This window comes from Ruditapes philippinarum, unplaced genomic scaffold (assembly GCF_026571515.1).
Source record: "Ruditapes philippinarum isolate M1 unplaced genomic scaffold, ASM2657151v2 ctg397_1_1_1_1, whole genome shotgun sequence".
Lineage (NCBI taxonomy): Eukaryota > Metazoa > Mollusca > Bivalvia > Venerida > Veneridae > Ruditapes > Ruditapes philippinarum.
In genome coordinates this window covers 225,808-249,285 of record NW_026857638.1, presented here as the reverse complement: position 1 = coordinate 249,285, position 23,478 = coordinate 225,808, and the positions used below count along the sequence as shown (strand labels likewise).

At 31.8% G+C, this 23,478-nt stretch overlaps 1 protein-coding gene across 1 annotated transcript in view; it reads right to left on the bottom strand.

Annotated features, from left to right (window-relative positions):
* The window catches only part of LOC132750442 (kinesin-like protein KIF28), a gene marked incomplete at its 3' end in the record, with an annotated part of 61,457 nt that overhangs the window by 33,269 nt on the left and 4,710 nt on the right, over positions 1–23,478 (bottom strand). The window contains 10 exon segments of the mRNA XM_060740431.1: positions 290–440; positions 1,018–1,115; positions 2,574–2,671; positions 3,091–3,240; positions 4,076–4,329; positions 6,095–6,173; positions 11,749–11,873; positions 15,047–15,086; positions 19,928–20,004; positions 20,545–20,583. Of these exon segments, the coding sequence (XP_060596414.1) occupies positions 290–440; positions 1,018–1,115; positions 2,574–2,671; positions 3,091–3,240; positions 4,076–4,329; positions 6,095–6,173; positions 11,749–11,873; positions 15,047–15,086; positions 19,928–20,004; positions 20,545–20,583 (1,111 nt within the window).

The window sequence follows — 23,478 nt, the reverse complement described above, 5'->3', positions numbered from 1 at the left end:
AAATCACATATCTTCCCTTGCATCAAAATTACCAAATTTTGCCCATATATCTGCTTACTTATAAACTTATATCTATGAAGCTTTTCAATCAATGGTTCAGAGGCTATAATTATATAAAAGATAGATTTAAACAAACAATTGTACAAAGAAAACAGATATTCACATATCTAAATTTTTCAAATTAGGTAAAATATATCAAGAGCTGTCAGTGGAATAATGTGCTTGACTATTCTCACTGCTTGATAGTAAAATAACAGTTGATAATTATTCAAACAAGCCCAGTATTTACTTTAAGTTGTCTAATAAGTTTGTCCATGGGATTCTCGTTGATGACGGCTTTATTCTGGATCTTCTTTGCTCTGTCAGCATATCTTAACGTACCCAATGTTTCATCATAGTTTATATCTGCTGGTGACAGTGCAGCTATCATTATAGTTTTACTGAAAATATCAAATAAACATGTACAATTTTAATCATTATCAAAACTTAATATGCACTATTTAAAACAGAAATATAAGCAATTTCAATCATTTAAGTGTAAAGATGGCTTTGTGGTTTAAGTGTCAGTCTCTAAATTACCAGGTATTTCATATAGAAATATGAAACTTTCAAAGGTGGCTTTGTGGTAATGAAATCTGCCTCTCAGCACTGGAACTGTGGTTTCAAGCCAGACTAGGGTCACAATTTCCACAACTATAACTCCAGCTGTGTCGGAGGTTATAAAGAAATTCTCATAGCTCAAACTCAGATCTCAGGCATTTGATTGGTCAAAAACTGTCACAGAATGTTCACTGACCAATGAAAATCATGAGGTTTGAGACAGAACTCAGAAAAAAAATTTAACCATGAGGCCAGTACTGGTTTGTTCCAGGAAGCAGACTCAAGAGAGGTTCACAACAAGCTGTTCAATGTTTACATCACAATCAAGCTGAAATAAATATTAGGTTATATGGCCGTAATTATAAACGTAATTATACGGTCGTTTTATACTTTCTTTTGCAATATAACGAATATTACCTGTTTCCACCAAGAGCATTCTGTAGAAGTTTAGTAAGGACAGAGTCTCTGTAAGGCACCATTACTTTCTTTTTACCCATTGATAAATCTGCTAATGCCTAAAATTTTATAATAGAAATCTAGTTATTATCAAATTAAAGCATTTAAACTTCTTTTCTTTTCTAATATCAAAATATACTATATCTAATTACAAATGTACTTATAACAATAAAATGATAAGAAAAAATCTAAATCAAGTTATCAAAACTGCTTTGTACATATCTAAAAAATAAAAATGTAAGGGAGGTAATGTCTTACAAAGTGATATCAACAAAGGGCAGTTAAATCTTTCAGCAGCATAAATTAGTCTATGCCACAAGACTAGAGCTAGGATGACCTTGACACTAAGTTAACATTGAGCTGCTCAAATATGTTTCAATATTTTATAGTTGGGTTTTAAATGTCATCAACACTGTAAAGGTCACATGGCGGCATTCTATCTTAAAGGTTGGAGGAAGACCTCAGATGCCCCTTCTAACAATATATATACTCAACATCACTAATTCCGCGTCATCACTTATTTCACAGTAGTGGCATATTTTCATGTGACCGGTGTTAAAATTGGTCAGAATTGACATATTTTATTCATACACCTACACAACAAAGTTTTTGTGCAAAATATTTTAAATCTCTAGATTTTTACGTAAAACAGAACAACATTTTACAAATTTCTGCAAAAATATAAAATAATCCATTCAATTTGTGCGTATGTCTGATGCAATCATTATTTTCTGAATGTTCTTGTTTGTTGAAAAAATAAATTTTGAGTTACAAAGTAAGGATAATATTATTAATTAAAATCAAGCAAAATAACATGTAGAAATTTTAACCGAACATGAAAAAACTAAAATGTAACACAATTACCGCAATTTAAATGATGACATACTGTTTTCAAAATGGCTGACATATGGTCTACGTTTGGTCCATTAAAATTGACTTTGACTGAATATATTGTGGTTTCCTTGTGCAATACAGCAGAAAATACCTATTTGTTATAGCTTATGACAATTTTTATTCCATAAGTTTCATTTGTGGTTTTCTTTCTGGTTTCAAAGGGTTAAGTACCGTGAACTAAGAGGAGCACAGTATAGGACAAGAAAGGGCTAATGAGTAGAACCACCAATGTTCCATAAGCAAGCTGGATAGCTTCCTCACATGAAAGAATCCAAAGTCCCCCGCTGGATTTAAAACCACAGTGGTGAAGGGCAAGTGGTATAGGAAATCGCTGAAGCAATGAACATTTTCAAATTTAAAAGCAGAACAAAGCCATCAGACAAAGTCAATAAAGGGTTTACTTTATATGAATAATAAAATAAAGAATTATTTACAATATAAAGTAAATATCAACAACCGCTATATGGAATGACTTCCATAGTCTCAGATAATCTCAACATCTAGGTATTTCCTAACAAAACAAAATGGAAAAAAATTCACACCAGGAAATGATTCAATACCACATGAATGTTATTATCTTAATTGTCATGTTTCTAGCCAACTTAAGGACAGAGACAACTTACTGATATGACATTTCCCAGGGCTGATAGAGACTTGTTGATATTAGCACCTTCCTTCAACCTGTCACCTGTAGCACCTGTGCTGTCAGCTCTCTCAGAACCTATAAAATAAAATAATCATTGTAATATAGTGATAAAACTATCATCATTGATAATATTTTAGAATTAGGTGGTTACTCAGACAAAGGTACACAACTCTAAGAGTCCATACATAAAGTTTTTACCAGTTAGTTCCCTTTTCAGAAAAAGTTCTATTTGCAGCAAAAAACAAATATATGATACATTTTCAATAACTTTATTTCAATGTATTGGTTGACTTAAATCATCTTAATTATATAATTTAAATAAATATGTAATTATATTTCGATGCATTCTTTACAGGATTTTTGGAGGAACCAACTTGCCTGTAAAAAACATAACCTAAGTGTCACTCAGAAGCCCATACCTTGGTGAGTACATTAGATCTCCCTATTCTTAATTGAGCTAAAAGTAGGAGATTTACACTGCTATAACAGCTTACCTGCCAAATCTACGAGATTCATTGTTGAGCTTTTCTTCGTTTCACCACTGTCTGATTTAATGATCTGATCAAATATTATAGTGACAACAGTGTGAGCCCTACTGCTGGTCGCGTTCATGTTTGTTGATGCTACAGTTCTAGATTGTGTACCTATAAGCATAATAATCACATATTTCATATTACATTTCAATGTTATATGTGTAGCAATTAAATATTAAATTATTTATACATGAAGATTGTAAAAATTAAACAATTATTGACTGAATTATCAAATACAAGTAAATATATTCTATCTTGTCACCTCGGTGAAATATTAAGCTAACTCCTATGAAATTTAATTGGAGTTCACCCATTATTGCACTACAATGACGATGTTACATCATATCTATGTTTTTATCATTAGATTTTCTTAAAACATTTAAATTTCTATGCTAGACCACGATGAAACCTTTTGAGTGGATTTGAACCATTCCTTACCTCTGCTTCCGGGAATTTATAAAGGACAATTGGATCATGTTTGTAACGTTGCTTTTCATTTGTACTTGGTACCTTTATATAGTTTTATATGTATGGCTGCTGTCAATTTATAAAGAAATCTCACTTTTTTCTCCAAAAAGTAAGTTTGCTGTATTATAAATTCATTATAAATATTCTTGACAGGTTATATGACTGTATATAAAATGGTTATAACAATCGTTTATACAGGGCCATATAACCTGTCAAAAATCTTTATAACTTATAATATATATATTGTGTTGATGCCAAAAGAGGGAAAATATGGGCATGATCACTTCAGTGCTTAAACTTACAGTTCCTTGGATGGACAGGCAGAAATATTAACAACTAGGCCACCTCTCAGATTGTGTAGTTCACCATCTACATGTACATTTATTTCTTGTGCCTCAATTACTGGAATTAATAGCTAAGAAGGCAAATCAGTAATAAAACTGAACATGATCCTAAAATATCCACAAAAAGTTTGTACCTTGTTCCATTCTTTTCTCTATTTCAGCATAACTTCCTACTGGAACTTTCTTCAGTCCTTCTACATAGAACATGCCCAGTTTTGGATTTTGTCTCACGTTAAGGCCACCTTTAGGATTATCTTTGGATAGAAGATCTCGCACTTGTTCGTTGTAGATTTCCAGCATAGAGAACATAACCTCGTACCTCTTGTTAGGGTCGTTGTTCATCTCCATTGTTTTAAACAGTTCATCACATGTGATTGGTACAATACCCCTACAAAATCAGAAAGATAATTAATGAAATTGACCACTTTTTCAGAAACAAAAAAAGGAATTAAGCAACAAGGAATAAGGCAGCTAAGAATTAAACAGCAATGATTCAGCAGAAAAACTATTAACTAGCAAGGAATAAAGTAGCAAAGAATTCAGTCACAAAGAAAGAAGTTGCAAGAAATAATTAGCAAGGAATTCAGGAACAAAGAAATATTAGCAGCAAGGAATTAAGAAGCAAAGAATTAAGCAGCACAGAATTAAGTAGCAAGGAATTAAGTAGCAAGGAATTAAGTAGCAAAGAATTAATCAGTAAGGATTTAAGAAGCAAGGAATAGAAGCTTGCCCAATCTTCAAGAAGATCATAGATTTCTGTACCTTTCGCTTACTTTGATACTGTTTTAATCTGTGATATTATGGAACTGAATTGTAACCAAAGGAATGAAATTTAAACTAAAAGTTATAAAAAGACTATAATTCAAATACATGTATAGCTTTTGTTATTCACCTTATCATTTGAACATGCATTTCATCTCATCTCAAGCATGTGGCACATATAATGAATTTGCAAAAGAGTATAAGGCCAATTTAATGTAAATGGTAAAATTTGAACAGATTAACAAAAATACATTAATTTTGCAATATTATGAAGCTTATATCAATGTATGGACTTGCACAACGACATTGGGGTATAACTGAATGAAGAAAGCTTCCCTTTGTTAATAGAATGAAACATGTATGATTTGAAACATAAAATGTATAGAACTTATTCAATATACAATGTATACAAGTCAACCATCAAAGGTTACTTAAGCCCTTTAATTCACATTACTTTCTTGTTTGAAGTCTTAAAAGAAAGGCAATATAAACAGAATTTTAAACCATTTTAAGTGTACCATAAATAATAAATGACTATCCATTCATACTAAGTATATCTATTGATCATAAATGAATGTTAAAATGGTCTATACAGCTTCAAAGCATTGTGGCACCATTGTGTAGGCACAACGATATAATACATGTACATATAATTGAGCCGTGTCATGACAAAACCAAAGCGTTTGAGATTAGCATGGATCCAGACCAGCCTGCGCATCCGCGCAGTCTGATCAGGATCCATGCTGTTCGCTTACAAACCCTATTACAAGTAGAGAAACTGATAGCGAACAGCATGGATCCTGATCAGACTGCGCGGACGCGCAGGCTGGTCTGGATCCATGCTGGTCGCAAACCCATTATGTTGGTTTTGTCATGACGCGGCTCATATAAAGGTTCATCTTATTAGACAGGTCACCTGATGGTCGTGTTTCCATAAAGGCCAAAATAGCAATAGACTTATGTCACAAAATTATGTAATTTCAACAATTTAATTTACCGAATGTTTACGTTAATTTTCATGATATTTATAACTTCAATAATACACATTTTGTGTCATTCCATGAAAAGCAAAACAGGGTCCCAAAATAAAAGATAGATTGAAAGGGTATTTACAGTTACTGGTTATCAAGCTGCAACACCACAAACCTTCTTATACAATAATAATCCCGGGGAGACAACAGTGTGAGACCCTAGTGTAATTACGTGCAGGCACTTAGAGCTTGAAATATATATTTTTCAGCAATGGTTTGTTTGGTGAGTATTTGGGTTAGGTAGAAGAACATGTAGCTGAGTCGGGTGTGGTGGTAAGATGTCACAGTTCCACACCATTTCTTCAAAGGTGCAAAACTATTTAAACGACCAAATTAAATGACCGAATTAGAGAAACTTACCTATTTTTTCCATATCCCACCATGGAGTATGATTTGCCGGATCCCGTCTGTCCGTATGCAAACAATGAACAATTGTAACCTGAAATAGAAACATGTGAATAATGGCAAGTTATATAAATAGATACAAAGTTTTATATGGCCACAGTGTCATAAAAAAAGGCATTATTTGTCATTCATAAATAATTAAATATTCACAGACTTTTGTATGACTTAAGTTTATGTATATTTATTAAAGCTTAAAAGCAGCCAGGAAGTCTTGTGCTACAATAATGCCCTTATGAATTATTTATTAACTAAAACAATATAGAAATTTTTTAATTGTTTTTTTTGTCTTAAATCTTCTCTGCTGGGACTGTTAGTGTAAATAAAGCCCTGAGTAAACAGGTAATATATTAAGGCTTTTTTACCCCCCACTATTTTTGTTATGTTAATTTCCCATTGGAGTTATTCTTACTGTTAAAGCGTTGCCTTCAGCTATTATTTTGTGTCCGGAAAACATATCTGTGCTGTTTCAAACTCAGTATTTTAGTAATATTAACCAAGGAAAAGTGTATCATATCACTATCAAGCCTTTTTGAAAACAGGGCCCCCGAGAGCTATTTATAGCGTGAAGAGACGTTGGTTTCTTAAAATAGTAGATTGGGAAACGAAGAATCGTCCGTTTTACTAATTTATATATACAGAGAAGCGCTGTTGATTAGAGGTATCAAGGGGTTTCCTTATTGTTTATGTATTTAAACGACAAAAAATTTTGTTTTAGACCTTTATTCCTTTGATTTGACAATTGTATGAAATGATTTACCTAAAAATAAGGTTATAATCAAATACTATAGAAAATCTGATTGAAAAATTTACAAATTTCTTCTTATAATCTTGCAATATTTTCATGTTATCTAGTAACCATCACTTTTGCTTTCATCTCAATACGAGGCTAAAATATGTACGGTCATGTTCTATACATGTATTTAGTAATTTTATTACGAATTCTGTTATATTTCTGAGAACAATTTGACAAAAAATTAATGAATTTTAATTTCGGCTGATTTTGTACTGCAGAATTAATGCTGAGTTTCGACCTTTCGGCAAAATTTTGAGATAATTGAAGTTGTGGGCTGCATCTTATAAGCGGGTAATGAAAGTATGGTACTGTCACCATATGTCTTTCATACAGGCATTTTGGAAGTATTCTTTATTAAAATTCAAACTCTAATTTTTTTGCAGCAAATACATTACAGTATTGTATATAGCTTTATACACTTAGGTGCATTATTAGCATGTAAGCCTGCACATCTCTGCAGTCTGCCACCACTGGCTTTTAATTTACTGTTGGTAACGCTTTTCTACATTGACTACATTGAATGAATTGTTCCAAATTCAAAATAGGGTGATTCCATTGCACAAATGTAGGCATATTTTTGAATGCTCAAACACTATAGAGATGCATACATGTAGGCCATGAACCAGGAATTAAAATGTTTGGTATTTTTTTAATACGTCGAAAGTGTTACTGTATTAGGATTAATATTAAACATATAAGCTGATAACATGTAAAATATATATATATACTTTAAGTACTTTGTCATGAGCTATTCTTTTTTGTCTATAACATTGATTACCATATTGTATTGGGTTTATATTTTTAATCTCAATTTATCTTAAAGGATTTTCATTTCTAAATAAATCTTCCTTCTGACTTTATAATACAAATATATAATTACAACAATCAATATTTTCAGTTGTGTTTCTCCAATAAATACTATATTATCTTTTAAATCTGTAAAATAAAAACAAAGTTCCATTCACTCTCAATATCTAACATCAATAAATCAATCTTCCTAATACATTAAATGGCATGCTTGGGATATTTTTAGACCTTTTGACCTAATTGCTTGATTTAATCTGCCTTGAAATATGAAGCTATAATGATAAATTATGTATCTGAAGTATTGCTTGACCTTTTACCTGGTGAATTTTTAAAATGGAATAATTTCAGTTTCATTTTTGGTACTGTCCATTGTAAGTTTTGGGGATATCAAGATTAAAATTCTAAAGTCACTGTAGTGGCAGCCAATATCTCTGCAGACTGACAGGTCATATTCTTGTGGAACTTAAATCAGAAGCCCTCCTCATACCAGAGAGACTTAGAATCATACAACATGCAATCATAACCTCAAGTGAATACAATAAAGGGTCCATTGATGCATTTGATATGCCAGTTGGAGCAAAGTGCTCCGTTGCTGGCTGCATGTCTGAGTTCAAACCCTGTCAGGGGCAAGCTGTTGTTTCTTTAAGAAAGAAACAATAACACTCATTGCTAAACTCTGGTTGGTTCCAGAAATGAGCCGCGTCATGACAAAACCAACATAATGGGTTTGCAACCAGCAAGGATCCAGACCAGCCTGCGCATCCGCGCAGTCTGATCAGGATCCATGCTGTTCGCTATCACTTTCTCTACTTGTTATAGGGTTTGTAAGCGAACAGCATGGATCCTGATCAGACTGCGCGGATGCGCAGGCTGGTCTGGATCCATGCTGGTAGCAAACGCACTATGTTGGTTTTGTCATGGCGCGGCTCATATTAATTATTCTGTATCATTTAAGAAATAAAAAGGGATTGGAAGTAGAAGGTGCTTGTAATTTCAACACTTGGTATGGTTTATACAGAATTTATTTCAGTTTGATTGTGCAGGAAACTTAAAGCTTATAGATACACTCTCAAAAACAACTGTAAAGTTTCTTGCTCAAGGAAACAAAGGTTCTCCCCTGACAGGGTTTGAACCAATGCCCGATAAGAGCAATCCTTAAATTACTAGTGTGACAAGGTTTGAACCCACACAGATAAGTGATCCTTAGATTACCACTCAGCCATGCCACCACTTTAAGACTTGGTATTGGTCTTGATATGATCACAATTTAATTATTGAAGCTTGTAAGACATGGCACTGTGATTATGTTTTATCCACTATGAGTATATCACTGTATAATTTAATCAGATTAAAGTGCTAAAGTTCCTTTTTAAGTACTTTTGCTACTTAATGATTCAAACTTTCTGAGTTGTTAACAAACTTAAACAAAATAACCCGACAAAATCAATAGATATTCCATCAGACTGGCAATTATTCTGCTTATTTATAACGTAATAATGTAGTATCAATGAGAAATATGCTTTTAACTTGGTGTAAGATGAGAACAATATGTTATTTTAGATGTAATAGTGATCAAATATAAACCATATCTCACTTAAATAAGCATAAAATCAAGATTAAGCTAAAACACTGAAAAATAATTAATGCATAAATAAACATTATATCTGTAGTTGAAAGAGCATAGAAAAACAAGGCTATCTGATTTGCACAAGGGGGCTATCACCACCCCAAACTTGGGCATTTTAAAATGGGAAAATATGAAAAAGATAACAAAGCAATATACTTGGAATTAAGTTGAAAATCAATATTTAGTGGAATTCTAAATCCCCGTTTAGAGTTTAAAGCATTTCAATGTTTTTTTTTATTTTAGGCAACAAAATTATTTTCTGGAAAAATGACGTCAGCGAATGATTTTGAAATACTGCTCAGAAGTTATTGGTATAGACCTATACATCAAATGGTATAAAATTCTCGAAAAAAAATATTTCCAGTCCTGTCAAATAAAAAAGCTCAGGGGAGTCCCTTTAATAGTATCATTATAGTAACAACCAATCTATTATAAACTGTGAACTTCTGCACCCCGTTTAACCTCTTTTGCTTATTATTAAATTATTAACGAAATTGTAAACAATAAATTTCTACATATATCATAAAAACCAATTTAATATAATATTGATACTTATTAAATATCAATTCTGACATATGACTACCTTTGAAATAAAAGAAATGGCCTTAAAAAGGATAAATGAACAAGAGTAATTAAACAAAATTTGAAGTATTGAATTATTGATAAACGCCTCCTTATTGACACTTGTTCTCGCTGAAAATCTTGTTTACCTTCCATTCAATAATTTTTATTTTATGAACCACTACCTTGACAATCAAACAGGATTTGATCAATACCTAAACCAGGAAATTCTCCTTTTTTGAAAAGGCAGTATTCAGATTCAAGTGTTTATATAGACTGGTATGAAATCTGTATTAGAATAATGCTTCATTTAAATGACAAACTCGGAACCAGTCCTGATTTTTTTTTCATAGCTATAATCAATCAATTTTTTACAAGAATAGTAATGCTACATAGAAACTGTGTTATTTATGGTAGAATTATTGCAGATATGTTTCTTTATATCATACAATGTTCTTCGATAAAGTTTTCAAGAAATGCTCGAGAAAGTTACAGCTAGAAATGGTTCTCAGTTGTTCTAGATTTTAAGAAATTATGAATTGATTTTTAAATGATAAATATGTAACAAAATTTCCGTAAAAAAGTAAATATATGTCATAAGTTAGGTTTAAAGTGAAAATTCATAATACTGAACTATCATCTCAAGAATTTTTTTTTTTTAGAAAGTTGAAAAAAATGTCTGTAAAACATGTTTTTCCTTTGCATAATCTACTGCATTTCTGATACAGAAACTGATATATTATAGAAAATATACATAGAGGATATTGAATGAGTGTAAGTTCAATACTAAATTTATTGCACGAGTTGAATAAAATTATATTATGCGAGCCTCTGGCGAGCATAATATTATTTTATTCAACGAGTACAATAAATTTAGTATTGAACTTACACGAATTTAATATTCTATTTATCACATACCCAAAATAAAGACCGTTTAAAGTGAAATAAGAGTCATTTTTCATTGATGCGTCTATAGTATAACGCTTACATTTAGCGCGCCTTTACACTATGTTTGTATAACGCTAATGACGTCACGTCAAGATATATGCACGGCTGTGCATTACCATCTGTACGGAGTCACAAAATCGGCACGGGTGTGTGATAAAATTGTTTATTCAATTTTGTCGGTGTGACAACAGTCTGCTGGTTCCTGGTACGCCCGGTATACAGGATCGTATTCAAGTTAGTTTATGTGTAAGACCAGGTGTAGGTTAAATCAAATTTCAAGCTTAATTCAAAATTGATATACATATACTGGTCATTTTATAATATGATGTTAAAAATGTTTTTAACTTTTTATTGCCACATATTATGACGACTGTTATCAGTTTAGTTGTTTTGCTACATGTTAAATATTGTTCCAGATCCCTTAGCCTCTAAACACAGATCCCAATATTTTCCTCAACCATCCTGTGGCACTAAGAAATAACCTGGATGAAAGAATTCTGCAAAATATGTTTAAAGAAAGGATATCCTAATGGCCGAAAGCTTACTGTTGTTATCTATCAACTCAAAAAATGTCACCTGTACTTTTTAAAGTGGCATTTCAATTTCTTTCAACCTAAATTACGTATTTGAAGAGAAATTTAAAATATTCAAGTATAAAAGTAGATTTTCTGTTATCTTATGGGGAGACATGCTGGAAAAGAATAATAAAATGCTTCACATGCGAAGATCTTGAAAAAGAAAAAATGATTAATTATTTGATAACGTTCAACCGACTTCAATCTAGAAATATTTTTTACGAGAAGTGACAAATCGAACACATATTTGCCGTGAAGTTTATATGGGTTGTGAGAAGGCATGGTGTGTTTAAATTACCTTCAAACGCATTGTTTAAGACACCTTGACCCAAATTTTCAAACACAACTCTCTGACTAGCGTAGGTACTTCCTGATTGAGGTTCTGCCGTGCCATCAGGTAATGTGTTGAATCCATCATGTGACCTAAAAATAGAAGAAAGAAAAAAATATATATTCATATATTACATTAAAAAAATGCAGTGATATACTGATAATATTTAACATAAGAATACAACTGACATCATGGTATTTACCTTCTTTAATCAAATCTTACACTCTTTTAAAGTGAACAATTTACATGTATATTATCATTTTCTATTATTTATTTAATCTTACATAACTTAAAGAGCTAGAGAGATGTTTTACCAATATATTAATATAAAGTCCATAAAATGTCTGTGAGGGATGTTGGGGGGGGATGGGGGGGGGGGGGGGGGGGGGGGGAAGGGGGAGTTTGGTTCAATGGTTTGAGCCCAATCAACTTGTATTTGTAATATTGCAACTTTTTTAAGTAAGCTGGTGGCACTGAGGAAGAACTCAGATGTACATGTACATAATGTGACTCATTTCTGTCACAAACCCAAGACGACATTAGCTGAATGTAACATCTGATGTTGTACAACAAAGAAGGAACTGCTACCGATATTTCAAATGAAAGACTTAAAAACGTCCCTAAATGCTGGGTATCTAAAATCCCAGAGCAACAATTAAGTAAGGGCTCAAACAATTCATTGTATTCAGCAACCTTATAAGCATTTTGCCATGGAGACTAAATAAAGCTGAATGGTTCAATACATATCATTATGTTTGTTATAAGCAATATCGTTATTTACCAGAATACTATGACCTCAGTAAGTGGGCACATGCAGTACTTAATATCAATTAAGAGTGAAAAGGCCTAGCTGACTTTAAATGACTTTTTTATTATTAAAGTTATTTTATTAGTATAAAACTCGTTCATCTAAACTTAAAACTACTGGTAACAATCAAAGTTTAAGAAAATGATCAAAGACAACATTATGGTCAATGTGCCATGTTTATATATAGTTGGCACTTTTATGTATGCAAATTTACATGACTGTGTTTAGGGTATCTCAATATCAGCCAGGATGCTCAGTACACCAAGGTTATGGGTTACAGTTCTATATTACTTTAATAGCTTTATTTCCATCAAAACAGCCAGGGGAAAATAACCAATTACAACAAAAGGTCACTTAGACATACCATATAATCAAGTTAAGATGGGTGATAACTTACCATATACGTACTCATCACCATCACTATATCTACATAAATATCTCAACTTTTAAAGAGGACTCTAAGCACCCGAGCAAGTGTAAATCAATATACCCCATCAACCAATAACTGTATTATTTACAAGCTTCAATATCAATCTCTTCCAACAGCAAAGTCTCCAAAAAAACTGTGTACATAAGACTGGCAAATAAGAATGTATCTCTTTCGACAGCAATGTCTCGGACAAAATTGTGTACATAAGACGGCAAATAATAGGAACGTCTTCAGAATGTATTCATCAATAAAATTATATCTTGCAAGTCAAGTACCTATAATCACTGTATACTATGATTTACAAATCAATCTCGTATCAGTTATATTAAATTGGTATCAAGGAACTATTATCCTTTTTACTATATGGCAATGGCACGCTTTAGGAAACATTTTCCCAATATTTAAAGCAAATATTGACATCTTCATACAAATTTTATAGTCACACTTCAGTCTGTTAGTGCAAACTTAAACTTTTACATTATTTTACCCATATACATTTACTGATGAGCGGTTGCCTTTAATGTTTGGCTACTTCTGCTTATGTTAAATTACTACTAGTGCTCATATTCCATTGTTTTTTGTTTGTTTTTTTTTTGGGGGGGGGGGTTTTTGTTGGTGTTTTTTTTTGGTTTGTTCTTTGGGGGGGTGGGGAGTGGATGGGGGACAGGGAGAGATGTGTTCTTTGGCTTCTGTATAAAGTCAACAGCCCCCATACCCAAGAGAAAGATTTGGGAAAAGTGGGGAAAATAAGCCAAGATTTTAACATTTATATGTCCCCTCCCCACTGCTTGATGTTGGTTATGCTTTGGAGCCAAATTGACCAGGGATAATTACAAATGTATGTCAAACAGTGCAAGAATATTTAATGAGGATTATAAGTCTGAGAGTGGGTGTTTAAAATTGAATGGTGCATTAAATTGACCATTTTTAAATCCTCTTAAATAAATGTTACACAGCTATAAATTCAAACTACACAAATAATTTGCCAGTCAGTTGTTAATTCATACATTCCCATAATACAAAACATGATGACAAGTAAATAATGTCATTAAACAATGGGAAAAAAATAAATCTGAACCCTTTGGGTGTAGTAAATCACTGGGAAAAATATGTCTTGCTATTCAAGGGAATTTATTTAATGACTGCTTTTGTCCATTAATACAATGGCTTACATGTGCAACAAAAGTCCTATAATACTCTTTATAGCATTAATAAAATACCTCTTTTACTTTCAATTCTGCTTAATTTATAGTGTTTTTATAGACTATTGAACATCAGTAAACAAAAGGTATAGAAAGATCAATGGAAAAGTGACATAGCTAATGTACACAATCAAAGAATGATATGCCAGTGAACACACAGATGTATGAGTTTAATACATAGTTATCAATAATGTATGTAGTGGTGTGACACTGGCTGACTAAAATACAATAGATGTTATCCTAAACTCGGCAAATGTGTTTGGTTTTTCCAAGCTAATCCCCCCCCCCCCCTGTACTAACAAAGTTTTACCGTTATAGCTTCACATACTCTCCCGCTCACTTTCTGAAGTAATGTAAGTGTATTCAGAGTGAGCTGCGAAGGGAGCGCAAGCTTCATGGTGCACTACTGGTCACAATAGATTAGTCAACCTGTTGCACTTATTTTCGAAGCTAAAACTGTAAATGTTTGTATGTAACTTGGGGTAAGGTGGAAAAACCCAAATATACTTGAATCCGGAGAATTTTTAGTCTATTATTGCATGGTATGGTATGTAAATAGTTACACTGATGCTTAGAACCCTACAAACAGTAGTTATTACATCTATTGACAAACTGTATGGAAACTTAAGAAAAATTTCCGTAGGACATGGACAGCTGAGTACTGTAGTCAGGGACAAATTGACAAGGGCAATTCTATTTACCCCTCCCCTCCAATCCCCAAGTAGTGAGGGCTTTGGCTGCATGACTATTATATTGTGAAGCATTGGTCAACAAATATTCTTATGGATGAAAAATTGTTTTTTTATTTCTCACTAATTTACTTACCAATATGAATAATCAAATGAAAACTTTTTTGGTTCATCATCTGAAAAAAATGAATAAATAAATCAGAGATTTACACTTTTATCAAAGTAATCTATATTAAATTAAAATAACAAAGAAACAAACATGCACAAATGTGAAAGTGAAATGCGACAATTAATCAATCTTCTTGTATTACAAAAGAAATTTCAAAACATCTAAATTTAGAAGATTTTCTTTTTCATCAAACATTATGACATGGACAGTGCAAATAAAATATATTGTATTTGCATTGCCTACTGATTGAATTATTTGTACAATTTTTTTCTTCTGATAATGCATTGTGAAAGCTGATTAAAACCATTTATCAACAGACAGTAAGAAAAAAAAAATTCAAATGCATGTAACAATTAACTGTTACAATAATATAATAAATTAATAAATTGATTTGCCTGCTAAAACTTACTAATCTCTTTTTTTATTATTAATAATGATAATTAAAAGTTACTCAGTGTTGAAATTTCTGCAAAAGTAATTAATTAAATATTAAAAGTGCAATATGTGATATTCCCAAACATGAAATGAAAAAGAAAAAAAACTAGAACTATCACTAAATGTGATTAATACCCCCAAAAGACTGCTTCAGAAATGAGGATGTTACTAGTAACAGAATACCTTGTAAAAGAATTGAAATTTAGAGTTATGGTTGTGGGCAATTAAAGATAGTTGTGGTTCTTGTATGTTGCATTTCCTTTCAATGTGGTTGGCCATTGATGAAGTTTTATTGAATTACTCTGTAATAAGTCCAGAAAGACAAGGAAAAGAAACAAAGGGCAATAACTCTATAAATACTGAAGATGGAGTTATAGTGCTTGTGCACTGCACTTCCTCTTATTGTGCTTGACCATTGTATGAAGTTGTTTTGAATTCCAACCAGTACGTTTTAAGTTATGCTCCGGACAAGGAAAAGTATCAAAGGGCAGTAACTCTGTATTTTGTCAAAATGGAGTTATGGCTCTTGTGCACTGCACTTCCTTTTAATGTCCTTGACAACTGTATGAAGTTGTATTAAATTTCAAACAGTAGTTTTCAAATTATGCTCTGGACAAGGAAAAGTAACAAAGGGCAATAACTCTGTGATTAGTCAAGATGGAGTTATGGTTCTTGTGCACTGCACTTCCTCTCAATGTGCTTGACCATTGTATGAAGTTATATTGAATTCCAACTATTAATCTTCAAGTTATGCTCCGGACAAAAAAGGCAATGGAAAAGTAACAAAGGGCAATAACTCTGTAATAAGTCAAGATGGAGTTATAGTTCTTATGCACTGCACTTCCCCTTATTGTGTTTGACCATTGTATGAAGTTGTTTTGAATTCCAACCAGTAGTTTTCAAGTCATACTCTGAAAAAGGAAAAGTAACAAAGGGCAGTAACTCTGTAATAAGTCAAGATGGAGTTATGGTTTTTGTGCACGCACTTCCTCTCAATGTGCTTGACCATTGTATTAAGTTATAATGAATTCCAACAATTAGTCTTCATGTCATGGTCCGGACAAAAGAAAGCAATGGAAAAGAAACAAAGGGCAATAAATCTGTAATTACTTTAGATAGAGTTATGGTTCTTGTGCACTGCACTTCCCCTTATTGTGTTTGACAATTGTATGAAGTTCTTTTGAATTCCATCTAGTAGTTTTCAAGTTATGCCCCAGACAAGGAAAAGAAACCAAGGGCAATAACTCTGTAATTAGTCAAGATAGAGTTATGGTTCTTGTGCACTGCACTTCCTCTCATTGTGCTTGACCATTGTATGTAGTTATATTGAATTCCAACAATTAGTCTTCAAGTTTTGGTCCGGACAAAAGAAAGGAATGGAAAAGTAACAAAGGGCAATAACTCTGTAATTACTTCAGATAGAGTTATGGTTCTTGTGCACTGCACTTCCCCTTAATGTGTTTGACAATTGTATGAAGTTGTTTTGAATTCCAACCAGTAGTTTTCAAGTTATGCCCCAGACAAGGAAAAGTAACAAAGGGCAATAACTCTGTAATTAGTCAAGATAGAGTTATGGTTCTTGTGCACTGCACTTCCTCTCAATGTGCTTGATCATTGTGTGTAGTTATATTGAATTCCAATCATTAGTCTTCAAGTTATGCTCCGGACAAGGAAAATGCAACGGACGTCTGGACCGACCGACCGACTGACCGACCGCCCGACCGACCAACCGACCACCGGGTGACTCCTATATACCCCCCAAACTTCGTTTTTGGGGGTATAATAAGGTTTCCCTGTTGGGCAAATTCATAACTGCAGTATTCACAATTTTAATTAAAGTATTAAATTGACATTATAGGGTTATTAACCGTTATTTATGCTCATTTTTTTCATTGTCAAATTGTGCTGAATTGACTTTATATTTTAAAAGATTGACTGTTAAAATGGTGATTGACCATTACAGTTGATATTGAAAAATGTTTATGATAAAATAGAAATTTGCTTAAAATATAAAAAGATTGCCTCACGCTTTTTAATAAATTTAACGTTACAGTTAAATACTGGTAGATATTTACAGAAATTTCCTTGGGCAATGTGAGTTATTTATCATTTATGCCAAGTAAATTATTACTAGTAGATTGAAAAAAAATTATGGGAAATGAAAACTTATTTTGACTTTCACCTGTTCACTCACTATGGGTATATATATAGTGAGTGAACAGGTGAGAGTCAAATATGTTTTCATGTCCCCGTATTGTCATTCTTTTCAATCTAATAAAACAAATTTAATTTCGTAAATACATACTTATAAATTTTAACCTATACATACTGGATAGGAATAATGTCACTTTAATTCTACTTGACTTTTACACTAAAATAAAACATAAGTTCTCTTATATAAATATTATAAAAGGGTCAGATTTACATCTGCTTATTATCATAACATACTATGTGACTAAATAACATCGACTAAAACAAGAGTACAATATAATTATATAAACTTATCCTTAATGATTGTACAATCCTGAAAGAACAAAATGCCATGTTCAAAACCCTACATTAACAATACATTTTTAAGAGCTTAATGGATTTCAAACTTAAAGAGAAAATTTTTAATCATTGAAAAGAAATAGAAAATGGTCTCAAATTACAATATTTATCAAATACAATAGTTCAGACTCTAGACACAATTTAAATTAATCTTAAAACTGAATTGACTTTAACATGTATGTACAGAACACCTACTTAAATGTTCACATTATATAAAAAGAAAATCAAAACGCCATTGAAAAGCAACTTTCTAATTGTTCACATTTAAAGCAGCATGCCTACAGATTCATGCTATCGTTTATAAAAATTTGGAAAATGTATTTAAAAGTAAAATATTTTGAAGTGAACAAAAATATTACTGTATACATGGTTAAATTAGCAATTAACACGAAATTATTGGCAAATTTCGAAAACTGACGAAAATTGCTTAAATTTCCTCTAGCGTAAATATCAATCAACCTAGCACAAAATTCTGCCTTTGCAAGATTCGTTAATATTTAGTCTCGCAAAATGTTTGGAATTTTTAATTCGCTTACTTTTCGACACAAACAATCATCCACTTATACAGTAATTAACACAGGGCATACAGCACTTACAAACCATGTAAATTACAAAAAGAGGTCAAAATATGCAATTATAGCCCTAAATGTTTTAACTTACACATTATAATTATGGCGATAATTACTGCAAAATAAGTAACTAATCACACAAAACGTAAATTATTTCTTGAATCTTTAATCGTTTTACTTTTCTTAAAATCTTAAAACATTTACTTTCTCGAAATATTTTGGTTCATCTAGAGGCGTGCAGATTTAAAAAAACTTTAATACATTTGCACTTTAAATATTTTGTGATCTAATAACAATGCAATCAAAAATGATCAAGGGTTCTTCACAGCACTATGAATTTTATATGCAAGTCATTAAATCAAGTTATGAATAAAATTTAATTGCTTTTTAATGAAGCTAATGTACTTTAAGTGATTAAAGATATTGGACATTAATTTTTATGACTATTACAGTCATACAGTCATGTATTAGAGAGTTTATCTTTTATGTATAGGTTAGTGTTTATTAGTATGTATTAACAAAATTATATTCGTCAGGCCCAGCACAGTGAGCGAAAACTGATTGCCATGAGTATTTTTTTTTTTTTTTTGAAGTAGCACAATGGGTCTTGATCTGGGATACAATAAAATTGGACAGGCAGTCACTGAAGATTAGTCTGGGCTATGATGCCATTTTATCTTGTTGATGCATGTGAAAGGGTATCTTTTATCCAGAGTAAACAGTGTAAATAAGGGAAATATAATAAGCCAACTGCCATAAGAAATTAACAGTCCTTTAGTATTAAAATTAAAGTTTCTATCATGATAATCTTATTCCCATCGTAATACAAAAGCTGTCCGAGGAACAGCTTGCTCAACTTTTATCAGTGCTGGATAGTCACGTAAACTACAAATTTTCTAAATAAAGAGATAATATGAATTAAATTCTAAATAAAGAGAAAATATGAATTAAATGTCATTTTGATCTTGACCTTTACCCTAAAATTTCTGAGGTGCATCTGCATACAAGGTTCGAAGTTCCACAAGCCAAAACACTTTGATTTAATGGCCAGTTTTCTTTGAAATTTAGAGCAGCTAAATATGGTGCAGTCTATTTCAAATATACATGCATAAACTATTTTATAACATTGGAATGGGTCCTCCTGATTACTCTTGACTAAAGATATTTTTGTGATGTACTATAGTAGGAAAATCACTATGATATATTACCCTATATTTGATTATTATCAATAATTATATCATATATATATAAATATATACCATAGTTACATTTCAATGATATCATATAAACTTACTGGGAGCTTCTGGATTATAAATCATGGTCATCTTTCCATCCATTTTCACAACAAGTTTTGCTTGGCGATCAATCTCTCTGTAATGAAATTCATAGGCTGTTACTAAGTAAACTGAAAGTATGTTCTTGAAAACAAAATGCTAAAAATTTCATCACATGAATGCAAATGAAAAATATAGTTCATTTTCATCTCTACTTTAAATACTTAAAAAGGTCCCTTACTATTTAATGTCTTAAAAAAATTTCTTTCTCTCTTATGTTAAGCAAAGTTTAACAATTACTACATGTATAAAAGTAAACTAGAAATGTGTTCATAGACACAGATGCCCCCACATTCTACTGTTTTGACAGAGAGCATGACAACAGCGAAGCAGAATTGATGAATGAAGGGTAAAACTAAAAACCCCAAGCCCTTTAATTAGGGGAAGGAGGGGGGTCAGCATTGAAAAATATTTTCAGAGTCACTCGTCCTGCAAGAGCTTCTAAATTCAATGTGCAGGCAACATTTTCGTAATTACGAGCGGACAAGTGGGGCATAAAAAGCAGGATGATGATAGTATGGTAGTTATAATAAAGAATACAAATGTATAATTATTACATATGTTAGTTACAACTCACCTCTGATTGAAGGGACGCACCCTGACCGCCACTTTAACACTGAAATATAAAGGGAAAAGTTATACTTATCTTTAAAATATAAGTTATTGTAATTATTGTATTATTATTAATTCAGTCGAATTTGCACTTAAAACACAACCCTTGAATTAAGACCACCCATGTATAAGACCAACTCATACATTCAATGTAAAAACTTGTCACTTAAATTATAATAGCCCTTAATAATAATTATGTCAACATTTTATTTTCTTTCTATTTTCAACTTAAGTAAACAAAAATAAAATATTTTATTGCACCCCAGAGAGATCATAAGTACACTGGAGCCGGGATATAGCGCTTTTCGATATGTATGACAAAATTGTATTATCAATGAATTCAGATTTTAATTAATACTTCACATATTAATGTATACAACCATTTGAAACTTGATTACTATTGACATTTTCCAGTTGTTCAAATTGCAAATATGCTTATCAAAATGTCATGTGTTTTTGGAATGGTACTATTATATTGCATTTGTTATAATTGTTTGCCTTAAATTCAATTTTCTTTTCCTTTAAGCAAAATTCAAGTGGAACAAACAATCAACATAGAATTATATGAGTTTTAAGTAATGATAACCAACATTCGACTTTCACATAAGAGTACACTTCATCATGGTTATAAAATATCATTTTACAAAAATTGTCAAGAAAACATGGAAAATAATATCTTAAGTAAGTCTTGAGCACCAAACAAAAACAAAAATATTCAAATATATTTATTTTATTTTCGACAGATGTTTCATCTACAATGATTATATCAAATCTATTTGATTTCTGAGCGACTTTGCTCCATTAGTCAATTTATATATAGTCACGGACACTGATCAAGAAGCAGAATTTAAGGGAAGGGAGTTCAAAGGACTAGGAAGTTCAAAGGACTAGTGAGTCCACTGAGGTTTTTTTTTAAGAACTTGGGTCTGGACCAATAACTTGTGTGCTTATCTTCATATCTTTAACCTTTATTGTGCAAAATGACCCAAAAATGAAAATAAAGCATGTTAACAGATTGAAATTGGGTTAAGAATCCAACTAAATGTAAATTTTCAATTTAAGCCAGAGTGTATTTACTTTTTATCTTTTGAATATTTTTTTTCATTTTAAATGCCCAAGCAAGTGGATCTTTCATTGTATGAATTTTTAATAATTTGTTTTTCAGCTTTAGGACCTCAGTTGAGCTCCTTATAAACTGTATTTATAACAAAACAAACATGTAAAACTATAATTTGGGAAATTAAACCTTGACACCAATGACCATTCATCAAATCTTATTGTACCCTATAAATCTTTTAATTAAATTAATTTATTAACTTCATTGAATTATTTTTCAAAATTAAAATAGGTTTAATATGTACATGCTTTCATAAACGCATGGACACACAGAAATTAATCTACTGTATCTTTTTTTAAATGGCAAGGACATTAAAACCACTATATCTGATGGATTGAGCTACATAATATATATGCAATGTTAGATTAATTGGGCATACTTAACAAAATAAAATGGCACACTTAAAATCTATACTGAAGTATACAATCAATGTGTCTGAGCACTTTAAACAGCATGTTATCTTAGACTTTTGCAGCTTTAATATGTTAATTTAAAATCATGATAAAACAGTATAGTATATACATCAATACTTTGTTTGAGTATTTAATCTACAAAAATACAATACTATTAAACCGTTAAACTTCATCAAGTAAGTCTTTATTTAAATTTGGCAAATCACATGGGCATATTGTGTAAATTTTAATGAATATTTTCAGCTTCTTGCACGTGCATTTAAATGTGTCATTTCACAGATATCTTTAAAATTATTCAAACAAACTCACGATTCTCCCGACATTGTCACTTTTATTTTGATAACCCTTTACATAAACATTAACTATTCCAAATAATTATATAATCCCACATGAATGACAATCAATACACAGCGACCAGCGCTGTCAAACATCTATTGACAGGTTTGCGCGAACTGTCACGCATCAATGCATATTGGTAGCTATAGTTTATTTCCATGTATTGTTATCCGTGCACTGTATTGAAGGCGCTACGTGTAAAGAAATTGATTCTAAATCCAAAAGTACTTTTGTCTGCTGTAAGGTTTTTGAATTTTCCTGGAAAATTTATTGTAATATAATGTTATCAGGGGGGGGGGGGGGGGGACTGGATATATATGATGTCACAGGGCCCGTTATTTGCCAAGACTAGTGCAGTACGTTTCGTTATTCTGGTGTTCGAGTTATGTTTTTTGTTGTCCATGTCCCTTATTGTTTTCCGTAGTTCTTACTTTCATGCTCATAGCCCATACTTACACGTAATGGTACATGACAGTCTTTAAAATAAACCACTTCGATTATCTTTTCGAACAACATGGATCCTGATCAGACTGCGCGGATGCGCAGGCTGGTCTGGATCCATGCTGGTCGCAAACCCATTATGTTGGTTTTGTCGTGACGCGGCTCATTTGTTTCGTTTGAGCACTATAGCTGCTGCTATGTAAGGTGTACCTCTTTAACAAACGACTTACTCTGATTCTGATTAAAAGCTGAGCATTTTATAAATCTAGTAGAGGTAAGTATTGTTTTAAGTTTGGGCATGAATCGAAAGTGTAACAATCATAAGAACTTGTCTTTAAAACCGTAAATATTTCATTTCTGAAAGTGTTTATCCACGGATACATAACTTCTACAAAACATCAAAAACTAATCGGAGCTAATTTAAGCTACCTAAATATTGAAGTCCCTGCTGAGAAATTTGAGGTGGAGAAAATTTATCATTTGAAACCGTGATGATAGTAAGGAACAGGCACCAACAATATACTTGTATATACTTTGAAATGAGTTGTATGTACTTATATATTTACAATCATACAATATAGAGAAGAATAAA